The following is a 22,517-nucleotide window of genomic DNA, read 5'->3' on the forward strand; positions in this document are numbered from 1 at the left end:
AATTGTTCAATGAATGAAAATATTTCTAAATACATCATTACCAAATGAAATGGTGAAAATAAAGAGCAGCTTTTTGTTCATCTAAATCACAGCAATGGCAAACACAAGGGCAATCATTTTCTTAAAGTGAAAACTCCCACATTTTCCTCACTGGTCAGCGCTAATGGAATTCTGCCTTCAGAATCACAGCATGAAGGGGGCAGTGCAATGCAGCGCACATGTGAAGCACGTTTCTCCACGCTTCCATAGTGTCTTCTTCAATTATTTGAGGCAATATAAATGTTATCAGAAACACTTTCTTTATTTTTTTATTTTGCATATTTTGAAAACAGCTGATTTTACTTATTTCTTAAAAAAGTCAAAACAAATAAGAAATAAGAAAAATGCTTTCTCATTAATAAGAATACTATAAACTGCCACAACCTACACATTCCACCTAAGGCTGAACAAACTGACATTTAAGTGTGGTTACTCAAAAGACTTCCTCACTTTTACATTCAGCCAAGCTCCAGAAAAAACATCGCCATTCTCAGGTCAGGGTGCCGATTACCAGCTGAAAGGTTGGTCTACGTGACTTGTTAGACCTGAAGCTCTAGGAAGCTGTAATTATTAAACCAGTTTACAGTGTTTTTGTTATCCTTAGTGTTTACTGAATACAGTGTTAGAAGTGAGACAACAGTGAGCGCGGTGCTTCGTTGCTGATCATTAACGTGGGGTCTTGAGACATGGCCTCGTGCTGGTCAGTCTGCACCTCCGAGCCTTCGCTCAGGGAGTACTCCTCCTTCTCCTGCTGCTGGAGGTGTTTCAGAATTTCCTTCGAAAGGAAGTGAGGATCCCCCGCGGCCTGGGAGTCTGCAGGAGAAGCAATTCAATTAACTTAAATTCCCTTCCATTCAATCATTTCAATTCCATTCCAATCAAATCAATTTCATTCCATTCAATCATTTCAATTCCATTCCATTCAATTCCACTCAAATCAATTCAATTCAATCATTTCAATTCTATTCCATTCAAATCAGTTCAATCACTTAAATTCCATTCAAATCAATTATTTCAATTCCATTCAAACCAATTCAATCATTTCAATTCCATTCCATTCAAATCAATTCAATTATTACAATTCAATTCAAATCAATTCCATTCCATTCAATTCAATTCAATTACCATGATGAGTGTCCATGTCTCATTTCCAAAAGGCCAATAGAACCCAACAAACAGTTCCAAACAGCTGATACGTATCACAGGCACCACCTCCTGCATCTACAGGTCGTAGCAGGAGTGTGGCTGTTTACAGGGGGACCCAATGAGGGAGGAAGACTGTGGGGTCTTTGCAACCGAACAGATCTAAATATTGCCACTGAAATTCTTCAAATTTGAAAAGGTGAAAATGAAACATCTAACAATGCATGACAGTCTCTTTAGTACACTTCTTTCTGAATTTAGTTGTATTTTTAAATATATTGTTATTATTTATTTTGCTTACAGTTCCAATAGTGACATCCCTTTACGTGCACTTCAGACATGGTGCAGGCATCGCTCTCAACTGACTGCACTGCAAGGGTACTCTTGTGCTATCAGTGAGGTTGATTCAGATATTCTGTCAGTTAACATGTCCAGCTGCTGTCCTCAATGAATAAAGCTACCTGTGGTATCTGCTACTTGCAACCAGTTCTGGTAAATGTACAGGGTTCTCATAATTGCAAAGGTAAGAATGGGAAAGAGTGAATTTATAGGTTAAAATGTATTCTGTAAATATACCAGATTATAGCAAAATCAATTTAAAACATCTATACTGGGCTTGAAGTGTATACCTAGTTTGGTGAAGATTGGTGCATAATCAAGCCAGTTATGGTGCATGTAGAGTGTGACAGATGGATTGATGGACACAATATGGCAAAAATATAAGAGAAAAAGACTGACATGATGTTGCCAGTTACATAGACAGCAGCGCTTTACCAGGCAAACTGAAACTCTGGTGCTTTCAGTTTGGTCTACTACCAAGACTGCTGTGGCCACTGACTGTGTACAAGGTTTCCTTGACAACAGTTGAGAAGCTGGAAGCTTTAATCAGTTCATACGTCAGGAAATGGTTGGGAGTTCCACGCTGCCTCAGCAGAGTGGGACTTTATGGTAAAATAATACTGCAGCTACCAGTGTCTGCTCTAACCGAGGAATTTAAGTGCGCCAAAGTCCGACTGGAAATAACATTAGTAGATTCACACAACAAATGCATAATGGAGGCAGCACCAGTGTTGAAAACATGAAGAAAATGGGCAGCAAAGAAAGCTGTGGAAGATGCTAAGGATGCCCTTTGAATCAGAGATATTATGGGGCAAGTTCAGCATGGAAAAGGAGGTTTTGGTCTCAGTTCAGCTCAAAGTCAATGAGGTGCAAAAGTGGTAGAAGAGGATCAGGTGTGTAAAGGCCATTTCTCAGGCCAAGCAGGGAGAATGGATGAGATGGGACAGTGTGGAACAATGCAAGATCAGCTGGCAAGACCTATGGACAATGGAACACAGCAGGATAAGTTTCCTCATCAGATCAGCAATGATGTTCTCCCATCACCACAGAACCTAAACCTCTAGGTGGGTGAGGATCCCTCATGTCCTTTGTGTTTATCACCTGCAACATTAAGGCACATTTTGACAGGATGTAAGGTGGGTCTTAGCCAAGGCCTTAGCATTGGAAGCCAAGCGTAACCTGACCAATAAGTTGCCACCAGTTCCATCAAAGCATTACACACAAAAGACCATATTGCTCCGTCCAGGAGAGCAACCACCAAGAAAAGGTGTAAAACCAAGCCTCGTCTAGGACAACTGGAAGCTGCTAGAGACTGGAAGATGCTGGCAGATGTTGGTCAACGGCTTATTTTTCCACCTGAGATTGCCACCACTAACCTTCGACCAGACACTGTGCTGTGGTCTGGATCAGCACGCCTTGTTCATCTGGTAGAGCTAACACTGCCATGGGAGGATGCTGTGGATGGCGTATGATAGGAAGAAACTTTGGTATGCTCAACTAGCTGCTGAAGCGGAACAGCGAGGACGGAGAGTCCGAGTTTACCCAGTGGAGGTGGGTTGTCGAGGATTTGTGGCACACTCTACAACCCGGTTTCTCAGAGATGTCGGGTTCAGTGGCCAAGAGTTGTGTTGCATAGTGAAGAACTTACCTGAAGCAGCAGAAAGGAGCAGCAACTGGCTGTGGTTAAGAAGGAAAGATTCTGGATGGGGATCTCAAGCACAATAGAAAGAAAGAAACACACCTGAAGACCCTGGAGATGTACCCTACTTAGCTCAATCCAGACAACTGTCATGCTGATGGGCTGGGGAGACCGCACTGGGTTGATCCCTGGAGCCAGCATCACAGCCTTTATGTGTACTGATGCACTGGGGAGGCAAAATGAGCTGATCCCTGGAGCCAGCATTACATTTCAGCAATCAACACCAGACAGAAATATATCTATATCATCAGAAAAATGGAAAGAAATGCAAATGGATGGAGATGCAGATGGCTCACATTCGTTTACTGTAAAGCTACGTCTTAGTTGGTGCTTATCTTGGCGAGAGCCGAGTTCAAATCAGCATGAAGTTTTTAACATCTATGTTCATGTAATGGAAATCTGCACTGGTTGTAAAAGCACTAATGATCTTGAAAGATTTCTGTTAGTATTTCTAACTGTATAGTTTGTATTTACGGTACACTATACTGCGTCTATGAGTCTGCGAGTCTGGGTTGGGAAAAAGCATCTCTTATAAATTTCAGCTCAGTAGTTATTAGTGTTCTCTCTGTAGCAAAGAAGAATATGTAAAAAATATAGCATTGTATTGGTAATAGTAACTTACTTCATCAGCTTAATATGTGCAATAATAAATACCGGTACGATTGTCTGCAGCAGCTATTTCTGTAAGTGTGCAGCTTGTATGTACTAGATATGTAGGGTGTATGTATGTACTAGGTAGGTGTGGTGTATGTAGGCTATATGTACTAGATATGTAGGGTATATGTACTAGGTAGGTGGGGTGTATGCACTTGTGATGAGTCAAAGGGATTTCGGTCTGTGATTCAGCCTCCCGACAGTAGATGGCGTCAAACCAACTCGGGACTTCCCTTACCAAGATCTCGTGACCATGGCAAAAGTCATCTTTTGAGGGGCGGCACCTTGGTGAGGGGCGGAAGTACGAGTATGTAAATTCCAGCCACTGGAGTCAAGTGAAGGATAAGGACACTTGTCAGTTGGGGATTGGTGTTCCACTGACTACAGAGGTGGGACATTACATACTAAAGGGAACGTACTACTGTGTTCGGGGTTGGTCCGAAAGTAAAATAGGAGGAGTAACGGGTGGAGGGAGAGACTAGTTTGGTGCAGCGGGATTTAAAAAAAAAAACACTAACATTTCTTTTGTCTTTTTTTGTTTATGTATGGTTCGCCATGAAGACGATTAAAGACGAGTTATCATGATCTGTTTTGGATTTCACCCCTGCACTCCTTCCCTCACACCATTTTGTTTTCTTTTGTTATTTAATTATTTTGTTGTGTATAGATAATAAAAATAAATTATTTTATTTCTGTACACATAAATTATTGTCTGGACATTCCATTTAATACACTCGCGCCTCACAGCACTAATTACAAGAAAAAATACAGTTTTCCCCCTGGGGCCATGAATCTGAAAAAGCTTTATGAAGACATTTGTAAGGTCATTTCAGTAATGCTCTCACAGGCATAAAATCATGCTTATTTTTTATGTGCTGATTTCTGGTTGTTTTCAACCTCAGCAATTGCTAGAAGTAACGCTGAAATGACTTGACAACGAGTTGAGTTTTTTACTCTGTGGAGGGTGTACAGTAATACGTCTCGAGGTAATCGTGTTGGCCCAATCCAGTTCTCCAAGGTTCTGAGAAACTGTTACACTGAAAAAGCAGGGTGTTGCAGTATCACTTTAATGTTAAAACTGCAGCCAAACATCACATCAATGCATTGGAGCAAGGGAAACCCTGCATGCAAAGATGGGAAACTATTTTTGTTAAACTTTAACAAATAGTGTTTTGACAATAAAGAACAGTTTTTTCATCAAATTTAAGCAAATGCAATCGCTAAGATTATCGTTCGCTTAAAGAGAATGTCAGTTGCTCCTGATTTGCTAGCTGCTAGACTCTTTTCCCTTTCGTTTGTGTTGTACTACGTTTCCTCAAAATCAGGCCCACTGACTTCTCATTGAAGCTTTGTCCTTTTACATTTCTAAAGGCTGCACAGTGTTGTGCATATCTCTTGTGTTTTTCACTCAGGCAGCCTGGTATATTTGCTCATTGCCTGTGTCTTTGGCTTGTATCCTCCCTCAGCTCTGCCACGCCCAGCTGTTTCACTCAGCAGTAGTTCTGGTATCTCAGTAGTAGCCCAGTCACCCTGTATTGTAAAACAACTTACCATCATACATAATGAAGCGGTAGCTGTTCCTGCAGTCTCGTGAGTTGTCCAGAATGTCTTTCAGAGTCCTGTAGAACAGCTTGGCCTGTTCCAGACGGTCCTCTCTGCTGAATTCTGCCAACGACTCGTTAGACATCCCATACAAGGACAGCAGAGGTGTGGCATACTCCAGCACACAGTGATGAGGCTGTGAACACAAAGACACACTGGGGTTAGGCACGCTCCAGCACACAGTGATGAGGCTGTGAACACAAAGACACACTGGGGTTAGGCATGCTCCAGCACACAGTGATGAGGCTGTGAACACCAAGACACACTGGTTAGGCACGTTCCAGCACACAGTGATGGGGCTGTGAACACAAAGACACACTGGTTAGGCACGCTCCAGCACACAGTGATGAGGCTGTGAACACAAAGACACACTGGTTAGGCACGCTCCAGCACACAGTGATGGGGCTTTGAACACAAAGACACACTGGTTAGGCACGCTCCAGCACACAGTGATGAGGCTGTGAACACAAAGACACACTGGTTAGGCACGCTCCAGCACACAGTGATGAGGCTGTGAACACAAAGACACACTGGATAGGCACGCTCCAGCACACAGTGATGAGGCTGTGAACACAAAGACACACTGGTTAGGCACGCTCCAGCACACAGTGATGAGGCTGTGAACACAAAGACACACTGGTTAGGCACGCTCCAGCACACAGTGATGAGGCTGTGAACACAAAGACACACTGGTTAGGTATGCATCAGACTGTGTTTCCAGAGCGGGCTTGTTTAAAACAACGCCATCAGGATATATGGTGACCACATTACTTTCTGGTTTGTGAAGGTAGTAGTTTATTGGCATGTTTCAACAAATGTTTTTTTCTTGAAGTTGTGTAAAGCCTTTAGTTATTTAGTATAACATTCTCTAGTTCAAAGTGTTGTTGCTAAATGCATTTTAAATTTTTAAAATGCATTTTCTAACCAGACAGCATATTGTTTGCACCCTTCTTGTTTAAAGCCTGAAAGGAAGGGAAACCATCTTTATGAAAGCAGACAACACATTGTATGCACCGTTCCTTTTTCATTTTTCACTTTGTATAGCGCTCTGGGAAGGGTGCTATATAAAAATACATTTGCATTGTATTGCATTGTATTTTATGTACTCTCTCCTACACCAAAATATGTGACAGATTTCAAAACACAGAATAACTTGGAAGGGACATGTTGCCTCTTTTCACAAGCAAGTGATACAAGTGAAATACACATGAATAAAAAAATTGTGTGCCAAATGACACAATGCTACCTAGGCGTACCACAGTGAAATCTGAACAGAAATGGAAAGTGAGGTTTCAGAGGGCTGGAAGTGCACTTATTTTTACATATAGAGTACATTAATTTTACATATAGATTATATTAACTTTACATATAGATTACATTTTAGAACATTAATAAATAGTTCCAAGCAGTTTTCAAATATAGTGCACAAACAGCACTGTTACAAAACTGTACGTACAAATAGAGCACCACAAATGATCACATGCAAGATTTATTAATATTTTCTAGTGCCCACTAGTTGACTATTTTTACCTTGCATGTTCCACGCTGGCAAATATATAGTAGCACTGGTTTCAACACAAGAAAGGGAGGGTCAGTGACAATGCTGAAAATGCTTTAATAGGACAGGGATATGCTGAACTGTGTTTGTATACGTACCCGTTTAGCATCATCATAAATCGCATAGAGGCTGTGCTTGTAAACTCTTGTTCTAACACCCGCCCGGTCAATCACAATGTCTGGAAGATTTTCTAGGAATACTATGTTAGAATCTTCATCTTCCAACTTGTCTGGGATTGTGCAGCTCAGAGGCATTAGAATGTGGAGCTTCCATGTATCCTTGCACTTTAAAATTGAATTCTTATTTTTGTCACAGAAAATCTGGATGGAGTCCTTCAGTTCTGCAATATAATAGAAATTCAGTCATCAGAAGGACCCTTTAGAACACCCAGTTCTCTGTGTTATCTGCTCTTCTATTTCAGAATTAGGTTTCCAGTTTAAAATGTGTTAAAACGTCTGAACAGCAAAATCTCCATTTTGGTCTATAACATAAAACACAAGGACAGTAAGATGCTCATCTATACAAAGTAACATGTCTTAATGTCCACAGAGCTAACAAAACAAATCCAGTGTACCTTACCTAGTGTGAATTACTTTCATTTTGTAGGTCTAACATACATTGTTTGCCCAATTTGGAATGTCTAATACTTTTTTCCCCTCACCACAACAATTCCCCACACAGCTCAGGAGAACTGGACTTTCAGTGGGCATCCTCAGATCCCACGACCAAGCCAGCTTCCTGTTTTACACCCAGGAACTTGTGAGCAGATGTCAGTGAGTTACCAACCACTGGAAGACAAAGACCAGCCCTGCCTTTACCAGGGGAGACCATCAGGGGTCCTTGCGCTCCCCTAACTGCATGACTCACCCTGCATACCATGCGACCAGACCTTACCAGGGGAGCCATCCAACAGGAGTTACATAAGGAACACAGACCACTGAAAAACATGTTGCTGAGAGTTCTGGGAGAATTAGAAGAACTCCAACTCATTTTCAATAACCAATATCAGGTTTTCCAATAAATGGCTGTGTTCTTGTTATTTCTTCCCCTCTTAAAATTTTTTGTATCAAACGTTCCATTTACTAACTCACAAGTGGCAGCTGTAGTCATGCTGTATTTTAAGGGCCATGTTTTTAGTTTATAAACTCTTAACAAACTGTGTAAATTTTTAGCTAAGGTTTGGGGTTAGGGTTAGGAATAAGGTTAACAAAATCCTGATTTAGTTTGCTAAACATTATTACAGTAACAATTTGAACAGATTTCAAGCATATGATTGACTAGGTATTGATCATCCATAGCCTCTGGTGTTTGCAGTTTTAACATGGTTTATTAGCTGTTAACAGTGGCTCTGGCCACACTGACCCCTGCGGCCAAGCAGAGCTGACTTCGACCCCTGGCGAAGCAGTTCCAGAGACTCCAGGCGATGCGGAGCAGCTGGCAACCCCAGGTGAGGCAGAACGGCTGACAACCCCAGGCGATGTGGAGCAACAGGCAACCCCAGGTGATGCCAGGCAGGCATCCTTGGGCGAAGCGAGGCAGGCATCCTTGGGCAAAGCGAGACAGGCATCCTTGGGCGAAGCGAGGCAGGCATCCTTGGGCGAAGCGAGGCAGGGAGTCAGGACAAGCTGGGGTGCGGGTGTTGGCCCTCTTCTCGGCCACTGTGGCCGGATGGTTCTTCCCTGTGCTTCCCTCAGCAGCCTATGAAAGGGCTGCTGAGGACCGCCAGCATCTATTCCTGGTCCTTCTGGTGCAGGGAGAAGCAGCTCCTGATCCTCTCCCCCTGATGGTGATGGAGGCAGAGGCTGCTCCAGCTCCTCTCCTCGTGATGGTGAGGGAAGTGATACCAGCAGGCATTCATCCTCTGCTGGTGGGGGAAGTGATACCAGCAGGTATTCATCCTCTGCTGATGGGAGAAATGATACCAGCAGGCATTCATCCTCTGCTGGTGGAAAGGGACCCAGCAGGCATTCACCCTCTGCTGGTGGACGGAGACCCAGCAGGCATTCACCCTCTGCTGGTGGACAGGGACCCAGCAGGCATTCACCCTCTGCTGGTGGATGGCGACCCAGCAGGCATTCACCCTCTGCTGGTAGACAGGGACCCAGCAGGCATTCACCCTTTGCTGGTGGAGGTGGAGGTGGCAGAGACAGCTCCTGCTGCTCTGCTTCTGCCGGTGGAGGTGGCAGAGGCGTGTAGTCTCCTGCCGGTGAAGGTGGCAGAGGAAGAGGCAGCTCATGCTACTCTACTCCTGCCAGTGGAGGTGGCGGAGGCAGAGGCAGCTCCTGCTGCTCTGCTACTGCCGATGGAGGTGGCGGAGGCGTGTAGTCTCCTGGCAGCGGAGGTGGGAAAGGCGTCTAGTCTCCTGGCGGTGGTGGTGGGAGCAGCATGTAGTCTACCATTATTACAGAGGACTGGTATGGCTCTCCCTCACTTGCAGAGGAAAATGATGAAGGCAGAGGAAGCACCTGCTCTACTCTCCTCCAGGTGGTGACGGTAGGGGAAGTGATACCAGCAGGCACTCACCCTCTGCTGGTGGAGGTGGCAACAGCAGTCTCTCGGGCTTTGGTTTCCCACAGTCCCCCCGTCTGGGCGCTGGATGCTCACGGTCTCCCCGTCTGGGCGTTGGACGCGCAAGGTCCCCCTGTCTGGGCTCTGGACGCACGGGCTCCTCCCACAGAGGCATTACTTCCGGCTCTATATATTGCATGGGGCAGATAGCCAGCGTGTGCCCATATGCCCCACAGCCGGGGCAGATCTCCGCCGCGAGGTTCTTTAAAAAAACCTCCCAATTGCCATCCCCGACCTCTTCCTGCTGTGGCTGCTGCTGCAGATTTTTTCTGCCCCTCCTCCTCCTCACCTTCCTCTCCTGGGCCGGTTCCTCCTCCTCCTCTTGGAAGGGGCAGACAGCCACCATGTGCCCATACACCCCGCAGGCAAGGCACCAGCCTTGGTCCTCCAGACCATTGAGGAGCTCCTCCAGGTATGTGGAGCCATCTCTCCAGACTTCCAACTGCACGTGACTTAATAAAGTGCAATTCCCCGTGCTCACATATTATTACATTTTATTTGCATGTGAAGTGCTGTGCAATCCTTGTGCCTAAATACAAGGATTTACATTTTAAACACCTGTGTTACACAGACCCGTTTATATCCCGTGTAGCAATGACTATACACCAACATTAACACACAATACAAAATACACACAGGGATGGGCACTTTGCCACATCATGGTAAATAAGTGTGTAAGCATGATAATGTTAGTTTGTAAGCATGATAATTATAATGAAAAAGGAACAATAAGGAATGATAAAAATAACAAATATTAAACAGGAAGGTAATGAAATGTAGATCATAGGAGATAAAACACACTTACTTGGCAGAACCAGTTTTAAATATCCTATGTAAAAAGACCAGGCCAAGCCATGAGCAACATTCATCTTTCTGTTCTCACATATTGTCGAGATTTCCACTGCCGTTGGGCTCTAAACATGAAGAAACAGCATTAGAAGCCATTGGCAAGCAGGGATACTGTATTTACTCACTGCAACAAACAACGTTAGGATAGCGTTCAGTTTGCAACACAAACCCACAAAACTAGGGAAATTGAGCCATGTTCTACCAGGACATTGCAGCATAGACTGGGGAAGTGTGGCGTCTCCCCAGAACCCACATGTGTAATAGATGGTCTGCCTCCACTACCGAGGAGTGTAGAAACAAATCAATGAAACAGATAGCAGTGTCTTGTTGAGCAGGGATGAGAGGTTACTCATTTCCAAGCAATAAAGCAATAGCAGCAGCACATAATCACACTGCAATGTAGTGCTGTGACAGACTGCACTGTCCCTCTGTAACACTGCGACAGACTGCACTGTCTCTATGTAACAATGTGACAGACTGCACTGTCCCTCTGTAACACTGTGACAGACTGCACTGTCCCTATGTAACAATGTGACAGACTGCACTGTCCCTCTGTAACACGGTGGCAGACTGCACTGTCCCTCTATTGCCCTGTGACAGACTGTACTGTCCCTCATTAACACTATGACAGACTGCACTGTGACAGACTGCACTGTCCTTCATTAACACTGTGACAGACTGCACTGTCCCTCTGTAGCAATATGACAGACTACACTGTGATAGACGGCACTGTCCCTCTGTAACAATGTGACAAACTGCACTGTCCCTCTGTAACACTGTGACAGACTGCACTGTCCCTCATTAACACTGTGACAGACAGACTGCACTGTTCCTCTGTAGCACTGTGACAGACTGCACTGTCCCTCGTTAACACTGTGACAGACTGCACTGTCCCTCTGTAACAATGTGACAGACTGCACTGTCCCTCATTAACACTGTGACAGACAGACTGCACTGTCCCTCTGTAGCACTGTGACAGATTGCACTGTCCCTCGTTAACAGGGTGGCAGACTGCACTGTCCCTCTACAGCGCTGTGACAGACTGCACTGTCCCTCATTAACGCTGTGACAGACAGACTGCACTGTCCCTCTGTAATGCTGTGACAGACTGCACTGTCCCTCTGTTACACTGTGATGGAGTGCACTGCCCCTCGGTAGCACTGTGACAGACTGCACTGTCCCTCTGTAGCACTGTGACAGACTGCACTGTCCCTCTGCAGCACTGTGACAGACTGCACTGTCCCTCTGCAGCACTGTGACAGTGTGACAGACTGCACTGCACATAAAGGTTCTGACACACCCACTATGTCACTGAGGGCAGGGACAGGGAGATGGACAGACTCACTTATCAGTGCAAAAGAGTCCCCAAATCAATAGATGATTAAATTACTCACCCAAAATTGTGACCCCGTGAATAGCATGAAACAGGCGCATGCTGTGAGAATACAAATCCAATCTTCAAGTTTGATGGAGACAAAACACAGAAAGACTGCAACACAGACATTTTTCCAACTGAAACATGCCTTCAAAACTTCTATTAAACTGCTTCTGTACCTGCAAAGGGGTTACACAACGTAAGGATATTCATGTCATTTAGAGGAAACAATATAATTATGTTATATTTGTGTTATAATTTGTCAATTTGGACCTAGTAGAATATAATAGCGTACAAAGCTATGAACATTTCTTGTAGGGCAAAGAGTAGGCAGTTACTAAAGTAATTGTATTTTACAAAACAATTCCTTATATCTGACTGTGACAAAAGATAGAATGATTCTTGGTGATAAATCTCCCTCTGACCTGTGAGGACGCTGCGTAAAGGGAACAGTGCATTGGACTGGATGGCCTGACGATTCATTCCCAGGGTTAGGTGGAAGTTGGCCATCTAGAAAGGAGGCGGAGCTACGGTACACCTAGTCATCGTCCCAGAAGGGAAGCGATGTGGAAACCTTAGATCGGAGGAGAAACGGCTGCACTCGAAAACCAAGGGGGCATGACTGACAGTTTATAAGGGAACGTAGCAAGGTTCCTTTTGTTACGGTTAAGGTTGAACTGCTAAAGGCCAAGTGAAACGTAACTGTGTTTTGTTTGCTTGTTTCATCTAACTGTTGTATTTCTTATTTGTTAAACAGCTAACACAATCCGGAGCGGTCACTTCAGGTCAGCACAAACCCGGACAACCATCACTATTGTTTACGGATAAATTGTATTTGCACCACTAGCACTAATAGCATGCACCCTGGACTTGTCCTCATGTTTGTGTATTATGTGTGTTTAAATACCATGCTTATTATTTTGGGACTGAACCCCGTGTTTATTTAACTGAGCAGAACTCATCGTTGGGTACTGCCAGTCCTCCATTTATTGTTTACTGTTGTCATCACTATATTGGATTACAAACTAAAACCATCAGTTCACCAGTACTTTGTTGTCTGTCGTTATCTTGAACACTGCATCACCTCTACACCTGCGCACTGCAATCCACATTGCCACACTGACACGTTGCACTTCCATTAACTACATAGGTCTTAAATGTGCAGTTTTTAAAGAAGCATGTGTTATTATCACAAACGTGTATTTACTTTGTAAACAGATATCTGGTGCTCTACACTGGGCTAATGAAAGTTCCAAGTCTATTACTGCTTTACTTTCTTGCTCATTTCACCCAGCAGTGTCTTCTGGGTCAAAGCATGTTACTGGCTGAAGGTGTGTCAGTCAATAGGGGAAGCAGCTGATTATTTTTTGACAGGAAAGAAGCCATGCAGGGGTGGGGACAATTTCACTCTCCAGGAAGTGCAACAGAGACTAAAAGCATGGCTTGCTTAAGCATTATTAAAGCACTGTTGAGTTGTGTGTCGTATCTGCATTGTCTTGCAACAACATCCAAGGACAAGACTGGACGAAAGGCACTGACCATTGTAGTCAACTAGTTTGGGTAAAATCCCAAAAAGGACAAGGACTAAACAAGACACACAGACTAGAAAAGTTGACTGAAACAATAATTATTATTCCCTGTAGGCCTATTAATCTCTGTGTCAAAGAGAACCCAGAACTTTAACTCTTAAGTGGTTCATTTTTATCAGCACTGTGTTAATAAAAGGCACACACACTTACCTTGGTCTGAACTGAAAGACTATTTCCTCTGACAGGTGACAAACACCTTTTAAAATTCCACAAAATGAAAAGATCAATCCAGGAACAGCAAAACAATGAAAAATATCATCAGTTTGAACAATCAAAGCAAAAACTGAAAGCAAAATCCCAAAGCAGATCGCAGAGTATCTTGCCAGCGGCCCGCGGGGTTGAGGGATCTCTGGGTTGTCTGGGTGGACTTGCATCTGAAAGAGGAATGAAAAACTCATGAGAAAGAGGAATAGCCACTGCTATACTGCTCTGATTTACAACCCCACCCCCCAGGTGACCTGTGTGCATGGCTCTCCACACCCCCCAGGTCACCTGTGTGCATGGCTCTCCACACCCCCCAGGTCACCTGTGTGCATGGCTCTCCACACCCTCCAGGCCACCTGTGTGCATTGCTCAACACAGCCCCCTGGACACCTGTGTGCATGGCTCTCCACACCCCCCTGGACACCTGTGTGCATGGCTCTCCACACCCCCCTGGTCACCTGTGTGCATGGCTCTACACAGCTCCCAAGTCACCTGTGTGCATGGCTGTACACACCCCCAGGTCACCTGTGTGCACGGCTGTACAAAGCCCCCTGGTCACCTGTGTGCATGGCTCTACACAGCCCCCAGGTCACCTGTGTGCATGGCTGTACACACCCCCAGGTCACCTGTGTGCATGGCTCACTACACCCCCCTGGTCACCTGTGTGCATGGCTCTACATACCCTCCAGGTCACCTGTGTGCATGGCTCTCCACACCCCCCAGGTCACCTGTGTGCATGGCTGTACACAGCCCCCTGATCACCTGTAAGCATGGCTCTACATACCCTCCAGGTCACCTGTGTGCAAGGCTCTACACACACCCCTGAAGCCACTGACACTGAAGTCGCCAACTACGACCTGGTAAAGCGAGCCATCCTATGCCGGCTCAACATCATGGGGAAAACGCACAGGGTAAGATTCCAGGAGTAACGAGGATCCCCAGTTACATAAGAACATAAGAAAGTTTACAAACGAAAGGAGGCCATTCGGCCCATCTTGCTCGTTTGGTTGTTAGTAGCTTATTGATCCCAGAATCTCATCAAGAAACTTCTTGAAGGATACCAGGGAGTCAGCTTCAACAACATTACAGGGGAGATGATTCCAGACCCTCACAATTCTCTGTGTAAAAAAGTGCCTTCTATTTTCTGTTCTGAATGCCCCTTTGTCTAATGTCCATTTGTGACCCCTGGTCCTTGTTTCTTTTTTCAGGCTGAAAAAGTCCCTTGGGTCGACACTGTCAATACCTTTTAGAATTTTGAATGCTTGAATTAGGTCGCCACGTAGTCTTCTTTGTTCAAGACTGAACAGATTCAATTCTTTTAGCCTGTCTGCATATGACATGCCTTTTAAGCCCGGAATAATTCTGGTCGCTCTTCTTTGCACTCTTTCTAGAGCAGCAATATCTTTTTTATAGCGAGGTGACCAGAACTGCACACAATATTCAAGATGAGGTCTTACTAGTACATTGTACAGTTTTAACATTACTTCCCTTGATTTAAATTCAACACTTTTCACAATGTATCCGAGCATCTTGTTAGCCTTTTTTATAGCTTCCCCACATTGTCTAGATGAAGACATTTCTGAGTCAACAAAAACTCATAGGTCTTTTTCATAGATTCCTTCTCCAATTTTAGTATCTCCCATATGATATTTATAATGTACATTTTTATTTCCTGCATGCAGTACCTTACACTTTTCTCTATTAAATGTCATTTGCCATGTGTCTGCCCAGTTCTGAATCTTGTCTAGATCATTTTGAATGACCTTTGCTGCTGCAACAGTGTTTGCCACTCCTCCTACTTTTGTATCGTCTGCAAATTTAACAAGTTTGCTTACTATACCAGAATCTAAATCATTAATGTAGATTAGGAATAGCAGAGGACCTAATACTGATCCCTGTGGTACACCACTGGTTACCACACTCCATTCTGAGGTTTTTCCTCTAATCAGTACTTTCTGTTTTCTACATGTTAACCACTCCCTAATCCATGTACATGTGTTTCCTTGAATCCCAACTGCGTTCAGTTTGAGAATTAATCTTTTGTGCGGGACTTTGTCAAACGCTTTCTGGAAATCTAAATAAACCATGTCATATGCTTTGCAAATATCCATTATCGATGTTGCATCCTCAAAAAAATCAAGCAAGTTAGTTAGACACGATCTCCCTTTCCTAAAACCATGTTGACTGTCTCCCAGGACCCTGTTACCATATAGGTAATTTTCCATTTTGGATCTTATTATAGTTTCCATAAGTTTGCATATAATAGAAGTCAGGCTTACTGGTCTGTAGTTACCTGGTTCAGTTTTGTTTCCCTTTTTGTGGATCGGTATTACCTTTGCAATTTTCCAGTCTGTCGGTACCACCCCTGTGTCAAGAGACTGCTGCATGATCTTGGTTAGCGGTTTGTAAATTACTTCTTTCATTTCTTTGAGTACTACTGGGAGGATCTCATCCGGCCCAGGGGATTTGTTTATTTTAAGAGCTCCTAGTCCCTTTAACACTTCTGCCTCAGTTATGCTAAAGTTATTTAAAACTGGATAGGAACTGGATGACATGTGGGGCATGTTGTCAGTATCTTCCTTTGTAAAAACTTGTGAAAAGTAATCATTTAATATATTTGCTATTTTTTTTCTTCATCTACGATTTTGCCATTTGTATCTCTTAAACATTTAATCTCCTCTTTGAATGTTCGCTTGCTGTTGTAATATTGGAAAAACATTTTGGAATTCGTTTTAGTTCCCTTAGCAATGTTCATTTCTATTTCTCTCTTGGCCTTTCTAACTTCCTTTTTGACTTGCGTTTGCAGTTCTGTGTACTCTTTCTGCGTACTTTCTTTTTGGTCCTTTTTTAATGCTCTGTAAAGTGCCTTTTTTCGCTGAATATTTTTTTTTAATTGATCTATTAAACCATTTTGGCAATTTAGTTTTACATTTAGATTTGTCTACTTTAGGGATGTAATTGTTTTGCGCCTCTAGTACTACATTTTTGAAGAACAACCATCCTTCTTCTGTGGGTGTTTTCTTTATTTTACTCCAATCTACTTCTGCTAGTCTCTGTTTCATACCTTCATAGTTTGCTTTTCTAAAATTGTAAACCTTAGCTTTAGTCATTACTTTTGGGGTTCATGCCCCAGGGTGGTTGCGCAGCAGTTGTGTGACCACATGGCGCACTGGCTAAGCCCTGCCCAGAAAACGGGTCTGCAAATGGGCGGAGGCATAGCAGTGGAGCAATTCTGCCATGTGGATACGGCGCCACAACCCCGCCACACTGGAAGCAGCAATAAACTGGCTGAGGACTCCCTGGTCTCAGCCCACACCAACCTGTCCACAGCTCCTGTCCGCCAGAGTAGCTGTACACCACCTCCTCTCTCTTCTTCACCTACAACATCTTCGGCCCCAATGGGCAACTTTGCCTCATCTTCATGGAGGTCAAGGTTGGCCCCCAGCAGGGGTAAAGCTGTTACTTTAACCCTGTTGTCATATCAGCAATGAGACAAACATATAACCAATGTTCCCTCCTTCTCCCCTATCTGTTTTAGATATAACCAACAGGGGCACCAGGCCAGGCCAGGCCAGGCCATCCCCATCGGTAATGGAGTGTGACATGGTGGCATGCAAATTGGGCATCTGAAGTGGGTAACAGCGGGTAAAATGGTCGGGAGGGGCCTTGTATTGTTAATGCAGTTTTAGGCAAGGTGAAAACCCACACATTAGTGGACACTGGGTGTGAGCAGACCTTAATTAAGGCAGATCTGTGTCGTGGCAGCCACAAGGTCAGGTAGCAATCTCCTGCGTCCATGGAGATACGGTGTCATACACCACCCTAAAAGTATATTTATCGGTAGAACCGATAAAATGCCACCTAGTAGTTGGGGTCAGAAAGGCTACCACACCCAATAATTCTGGGTCGAGACTGGATAGATTATAGAGAATTAGTTAAATGAACTGCAGTCTCAAAAAAAAGAAAGGGATATAACTGAAGTTTTTCCTTTTCAAACTGAAAAGTTTTCCCCCATTTTTCATCCAAGAAAAACAAATAAGGAGAGACGGATACAAAAATGGGAGGGGCATTAATGAGACAAGGCTAGGGTTTGCTGGGAGAACGCTCCAAAGTGTGGGGCCAACATAATGACTTGTCACTACTGCATGCTTGGGGACAGGTCTGGTCTATTGAAGCTAAGGATGTTGACAGTGCAGTATCAAGGGGCAATTACTGTATAGGGTAAACTTAGCTGCTGTCACAGGACAGCCTGTAACACAATTGGTTACCCCGTTTTTTTGGCCCGAGGTCATGAGCTGACGCACGATATCACTTTTGCGGGGCTCCTCGGAGCTGACAAAACAAGGGGACGGATATTGGCTTGATCCTATTGGGTAGGATGTCATACTGATATGTTGAAATATGTAGCCACATGCCCCGACTGCCAGCGAGTAGCGCCGGGTCGAGTGCACCCCGCCCCTTTGGTTCCACTGCCGATTATTTCTACCCCCTTTGAACGCATTGCAATGGACATAGTGGGCCCATTGCTACCTTCTTCTTCCGGATATATGCATATATTAGTGGTGGTGGATTATGCAACACGGTACCCGGAAGCAGTTTCATTGAGGCCAACTAGTGCAGCTGCACTTACCAAAGAATTACTGCAGATTATGGCTAGAGTAGAGATCCCCAAGGAGAGCTTGACAGAAACCAACTTTCTGTCTAACACGCTACAAAAAGTGTATAAAATATAAAAAATACATCCCATCAAGAAATCTGTTTATCATCCACACATGGATGGTTTGGTGGAACATTTTAATCAGTCTGTAAAACAGAAGCTGAGACGTTTTGTAAACCAAGAGCAAAAGCATTGGGCATTTTTTCTTCCCTACCTCCTTTTTGGCATGAGAGAGGTGCCACAGAGTTCGACAGGGTTCTCCCCTTTCGAGCTCTTGCCTGGCCGACAGCCTTGCGGCATCCTCGATCTGTAGAGAGAGGGTTGGGAGGAGCACAAAAGCTCATCCAAACATGTAGTGCTGCATGTGCTCCTACTATGAGATAGTCTGGATTTGATTGTCGTTTGGCCCAGGAGAACCTCAAATCGGCTCAGCACCGGCAACAGCAGCATTACAATAAAAGTGCACTAATTCCAACCTTTCAACCAAGAGACAAGGTAATGCTGTTGCTTCCCTTCTCAGAACCAAAATTATGTGCTAAATGGCAGGGGCCATATGAAGTGATTCGGGCTATAGGAAAGGTGAATTATAAAACTAGATTTTATCATGTAACTTTATTAAAGCCTTGGGAGGCCTTATATATAGCCCCAGACAAATGTACAGGATGATTTATTCCCCTGTCCAGAGACCCTAGCATTAAAATCATTTAGATGGGGGAACAATTTGTTCCAGAGCAGCAACGGGAGCTGCGTAAGCTTATTGAGGATTTCAGCGATGTTTTTTCTGATTTGCCCGGCAGAACTAATTTGGTTGAATATGACATTATCTCTCCACCAGGTGTCACAGTACGAGAGAGGCCTTACCGGATCCCAGAAAGTCGAAGGAGTGGCGATCGCAAAGAGACATGGGACATGCTCAAACTTGGGGTGATTGAATCTTCCAGGACAGCAACAATCGCTTCTGTGTAGACTTCCAGAAGGTAAACGCTATTGACAAGTTCGATGTGTACCCCATGCCTCGGGTCGACAAACTTCTAGATAGTCTGGGAAAGGCGCAGTCTTGTCCCAAAAGGTTGATGGAGTAGAACACCCATATTGTATATCAGTAAAAAGATGCTCCCTCGGTAGCACAACTACTCCATAGTTGAAAAGGAGTGTTAGGCCATTAAATGGGCTACTCACTCCTTACGATACTACCTGCTAGTACTCTCATTTGATCTTGTTACAGATCATGCTCCACTCAAGTGGTTAAGCTTAATGAAGGATAGCAATGCCCGGATAACTTGGTGATATCTGGTATTGGAGCCCTTCATGTACCACATGGTACATCGTGCAGGGAAAGACCACCAAAATGCAGATTATTTTTCCTGGGAGGGGGGAGTAACAGGAAAGTTAAATTCAACCGAGTGTTCCTTCGGCTCCACTCTGAGCGGCCTGTGAGGGCGCTAAGTAATGGGAACAGAGTACCCTGGACTACTTGGCCTGACACTTTATTCCGAGGGTTTCAAGGAAGTCGGTCATTTAGAAAAGGGGTGGAGCTTCGGTACACTAACTCATTGACCCAGAAGGGAAATGATGTGCCAGCCACGGATTGGAGGAGTGGCTGCAATCGTTTACCAAGGGTATGACTGACAGTATAAGTAGGGGTCGAAGCGATGTAATCCGTTCCTTCGTTTTGGTTAAATAGTAAAAGAACCTAAAAGGACATGTATTGTAACTATACGTACTGTGAGTGTTTGTTTGTTTTGTCTAATTGCTGGCCAGCACAAACCCAGAACAGCACTGCACTCATTTCGCAATAAACTGTATTTGTATCACAATCACTCATTCATGCATTAAACAGACTTGTGAATGTGTTTTGTGTTTAATGTGAGGATACAATAACAGGACTATTATTTTGGAACCAAACCGGGGATTATAAAGTAAGTAATACACATTGCTGTATTACTTACCAGCTTTATTATTTACTGTTTGTTTTGCCGTTAGGCACTGGACATAAAAGAAATAAAAACAAACCTTTGCACCTGGATTGTAATTCTGTCTGTTCTTTGATCACATGCACCTGCACAGTATTAACCACTTTGTCAGAGAGAGGCTGTAGGAAAGGAAAGGAAGATTGTTAAAAAGGGAAATATATTTTAACCCAGGATTGGAATAATTAAACCAAAGTATACTATTAAACCAAACTTTCTATATGTATTATTCTATACTTGCACTGCATTCACTTGCAGCTGTGTTCAGGAACTCCCTGGTACCAAAAAAGAATAACATCAGTTCAAAAGTTCACCTCACATATTTTGGAAATGTAGGGGAGGTGGATTATGGGATGATGGCCCATTAGAAAGAGTTACTGGGTGTATTTGAAAATGTTATTCACTTGAAAGACATGAGCTGTCAAGGCATATTAATGTTTAAGATTTAATTATGACTTATGATGTAAAAAGCAAAGCAAAAGCTCCATGAAAACCGAGGTAAAATCCTAGTTAATTGTCACTCAATTTGGAACTACAAGCTGATGTAATCCATGCTCTGAAGATCTCTGATCCACCTGATTGCTGTTGCTTTGCCTTTGAAGGCAGTTTCTGTCCTTACATTAAAATCTACACTTCCATAAATATTTTGGAAGAACTATTTTGAATCTATATCTATTTTATATTGATGCATTGCTATAAGGGATAGGATTTATGTTTTAGTTGTGGAGAGCCTGATGTCACGAAGCCGGAAAAATAACAAACAGGCAGGTACTGCAGATGCAAAAAGACGCAGCGCACCGTTTACTAAACACACAAAAATAAATAAAATATTTAAACAAAAATAAACCTGCTCACAGAGCTCAAAAAATAAACGTTCAAACAAAAATATATCTTGAACACAAAACGCTCAGGTCCAGCTGGGCAGTAGCTTTCACTGCACTTCTGAGTTTTAGTTTTGTTTCATATTTCCTCTCACTCTGCCGTACTCTATACACCCCACCCAGAGTGCAGAGAGCTGCAGGATTTTATTTACTATGGCCGAGGGGTTAAACTATCAATTCTCTCATTACCCCTCGGCCACATTCTGCACAAGTTTTAAAATTAGCACCTGGCAGAGGACGGTCTGCCAATCTCGTCTCTGCCGGAAAACATCTAAATAAAAAGAAAACAATAACAAAACAAACGTGGCCAAGCCGTCAAAACAATAACAAAACACACGGCATTCCACTGTCATATATATACAAATATACAATACATAAATCATAATAAACAAAACTGGGCAGTAGCTTTCACGGCACTTCTGAGTTTTAGTTTACTTTCGTTTTGTTTTAAATCTCTCCTCTCGCTCTCCCGTACTCTCTCCTTTGTACACCCCACCCAGAGTGCATAAAATAAATAAACAAAACTCAAAATAACACAGGGGCAGAGGGGGGTGACCCCGTTCTAAAAAGAAATACTGTACAGGGCTACTCATATCCCTATATAAGATATATATATTATAGATATATAATATATATTATAATATATATAATATATATATAATATGGTTTAGACTTTAGGTTTAGACTTTAGCAGTGGGGGTTTTAGCTTTATGCATGCACAGCTTAACGGTAAAACATGTTATAATCATAAACGTGTTAAAGTACTAATGCTATCATACCTGTTAAGGCACTGGACCTCCCAGATTGCCTGTCAGTTTGGATTCGACGTAGTCTGTAACCCTTACAAAAGTTTATAGTTTGCGGCAAGCTTGTAGCTAATGTGCCGCAAGTTTGCAGATTAAAAGGTTAACCACAAAATGTCGCCAGATGTTTGTAGTCATTTGCCAGTAGTGGCTAACTTTAAAGCAAACCTCTGGCAACCATCAGATTGATTGTCGCTAAAGGCAAAAACTTTGCCAGAAGTTTGCCAGAAAAAAAAATGACTGCCACCACCTCACCCTTTGTTCTGACAATCTAATTTGCAGTTTTTCTGACCCTTTTTTTGTTCAAATTAGTTAAATGCCTAGCTATTTAGCATCCTCTTCTACGAGAATAATAATTTGAAATTTTTTCTCCAGCTGTCGATTGACGGCTGGAGTTGACAATATCTTTTTTGGCATTTAAATAGAAATACTACTAATAAACACAATATTAAAACATGCATTTCATGGAACAAAAATTAATACATTTGATGTGACAGCTCTGAGTAACAGAGGTAGCATGTAATTAATGTGATATATGGCACTGTTACTGTTGGCTTTAATCTCGTGTTTTTTTTTTCTTCTTCTTA

At 43.3% G+C, this 22,517-nt stretch overlaps 1 protein-coding gene across 3 annotated transcripts in view; it reads right to left on the minus strand.

The window, feature by feature from the left end:
* Positions 1 to 282: 282 nt before the first annotated feature.
* The window catches only part of sting1 (stimulator of interferon response cGAMP interactor 1), a 43,641-nt gene continuing 21,406 nt past the window's right edge, over positions 283 to 22,517 (minus strand). For 2 of the 3 annotated variants that reach the window (XM_041223685.1, XM_041223686.1), the window contains exons 2-8: positions 20,290 to 20,368; positions 13,566 to 13,789; positions 11,846 to 12,005; positions 10,408 to 10,516; positions 7,133 to 7,374; positions 5,426 to 5,612; positions 283 to 852 (exon numbers count right to left, since the gene is read on the minus strand). In XM_041223685.1, the coding sequence (XP_041079619.1) occupies positions 662 to 852; positions 5,426 to 5,612; positions 7,133 to 7,374; positions 10,408 to 10,516; positions 11,846 to 12,005; positions 13,566 to 13,789 (1,113 nt within the window). In that variant the 5' untranslated portion in view covers positions 20,290 to 20,368 and the 3' untranslated portion in view covers positions 283 to 661. The remainder of the gene's footprint in view (positions 853 to 5,425; positions 5,613 to 7,132; positions 7,375 to 10,407; positions 10,517 to 11,845; positions 12,006 to 13,565; positions 13,790 to 20,289; positions 20,369 to 22,517) is intronic. The other variant, XM_041223684.1, reaches the window with a different exon arrangement.

The sequence above is a fragment of the Polyodon spathula genome, chromosome 22 (assembly GCF_017654505.1).
Source record: "Polyodon spathula isolate WHYD16114869_AA chromosome 22, ASM1765450v1, whole genome shotgun sequence".
NCBI classification, from domain to species: domain Eukaryota; kingdom Metazoa; phylum Chordata; class Actinopteri; order Acipenseriformes; family Polyodontidae; genus Polyodon; species Polyodon spathula.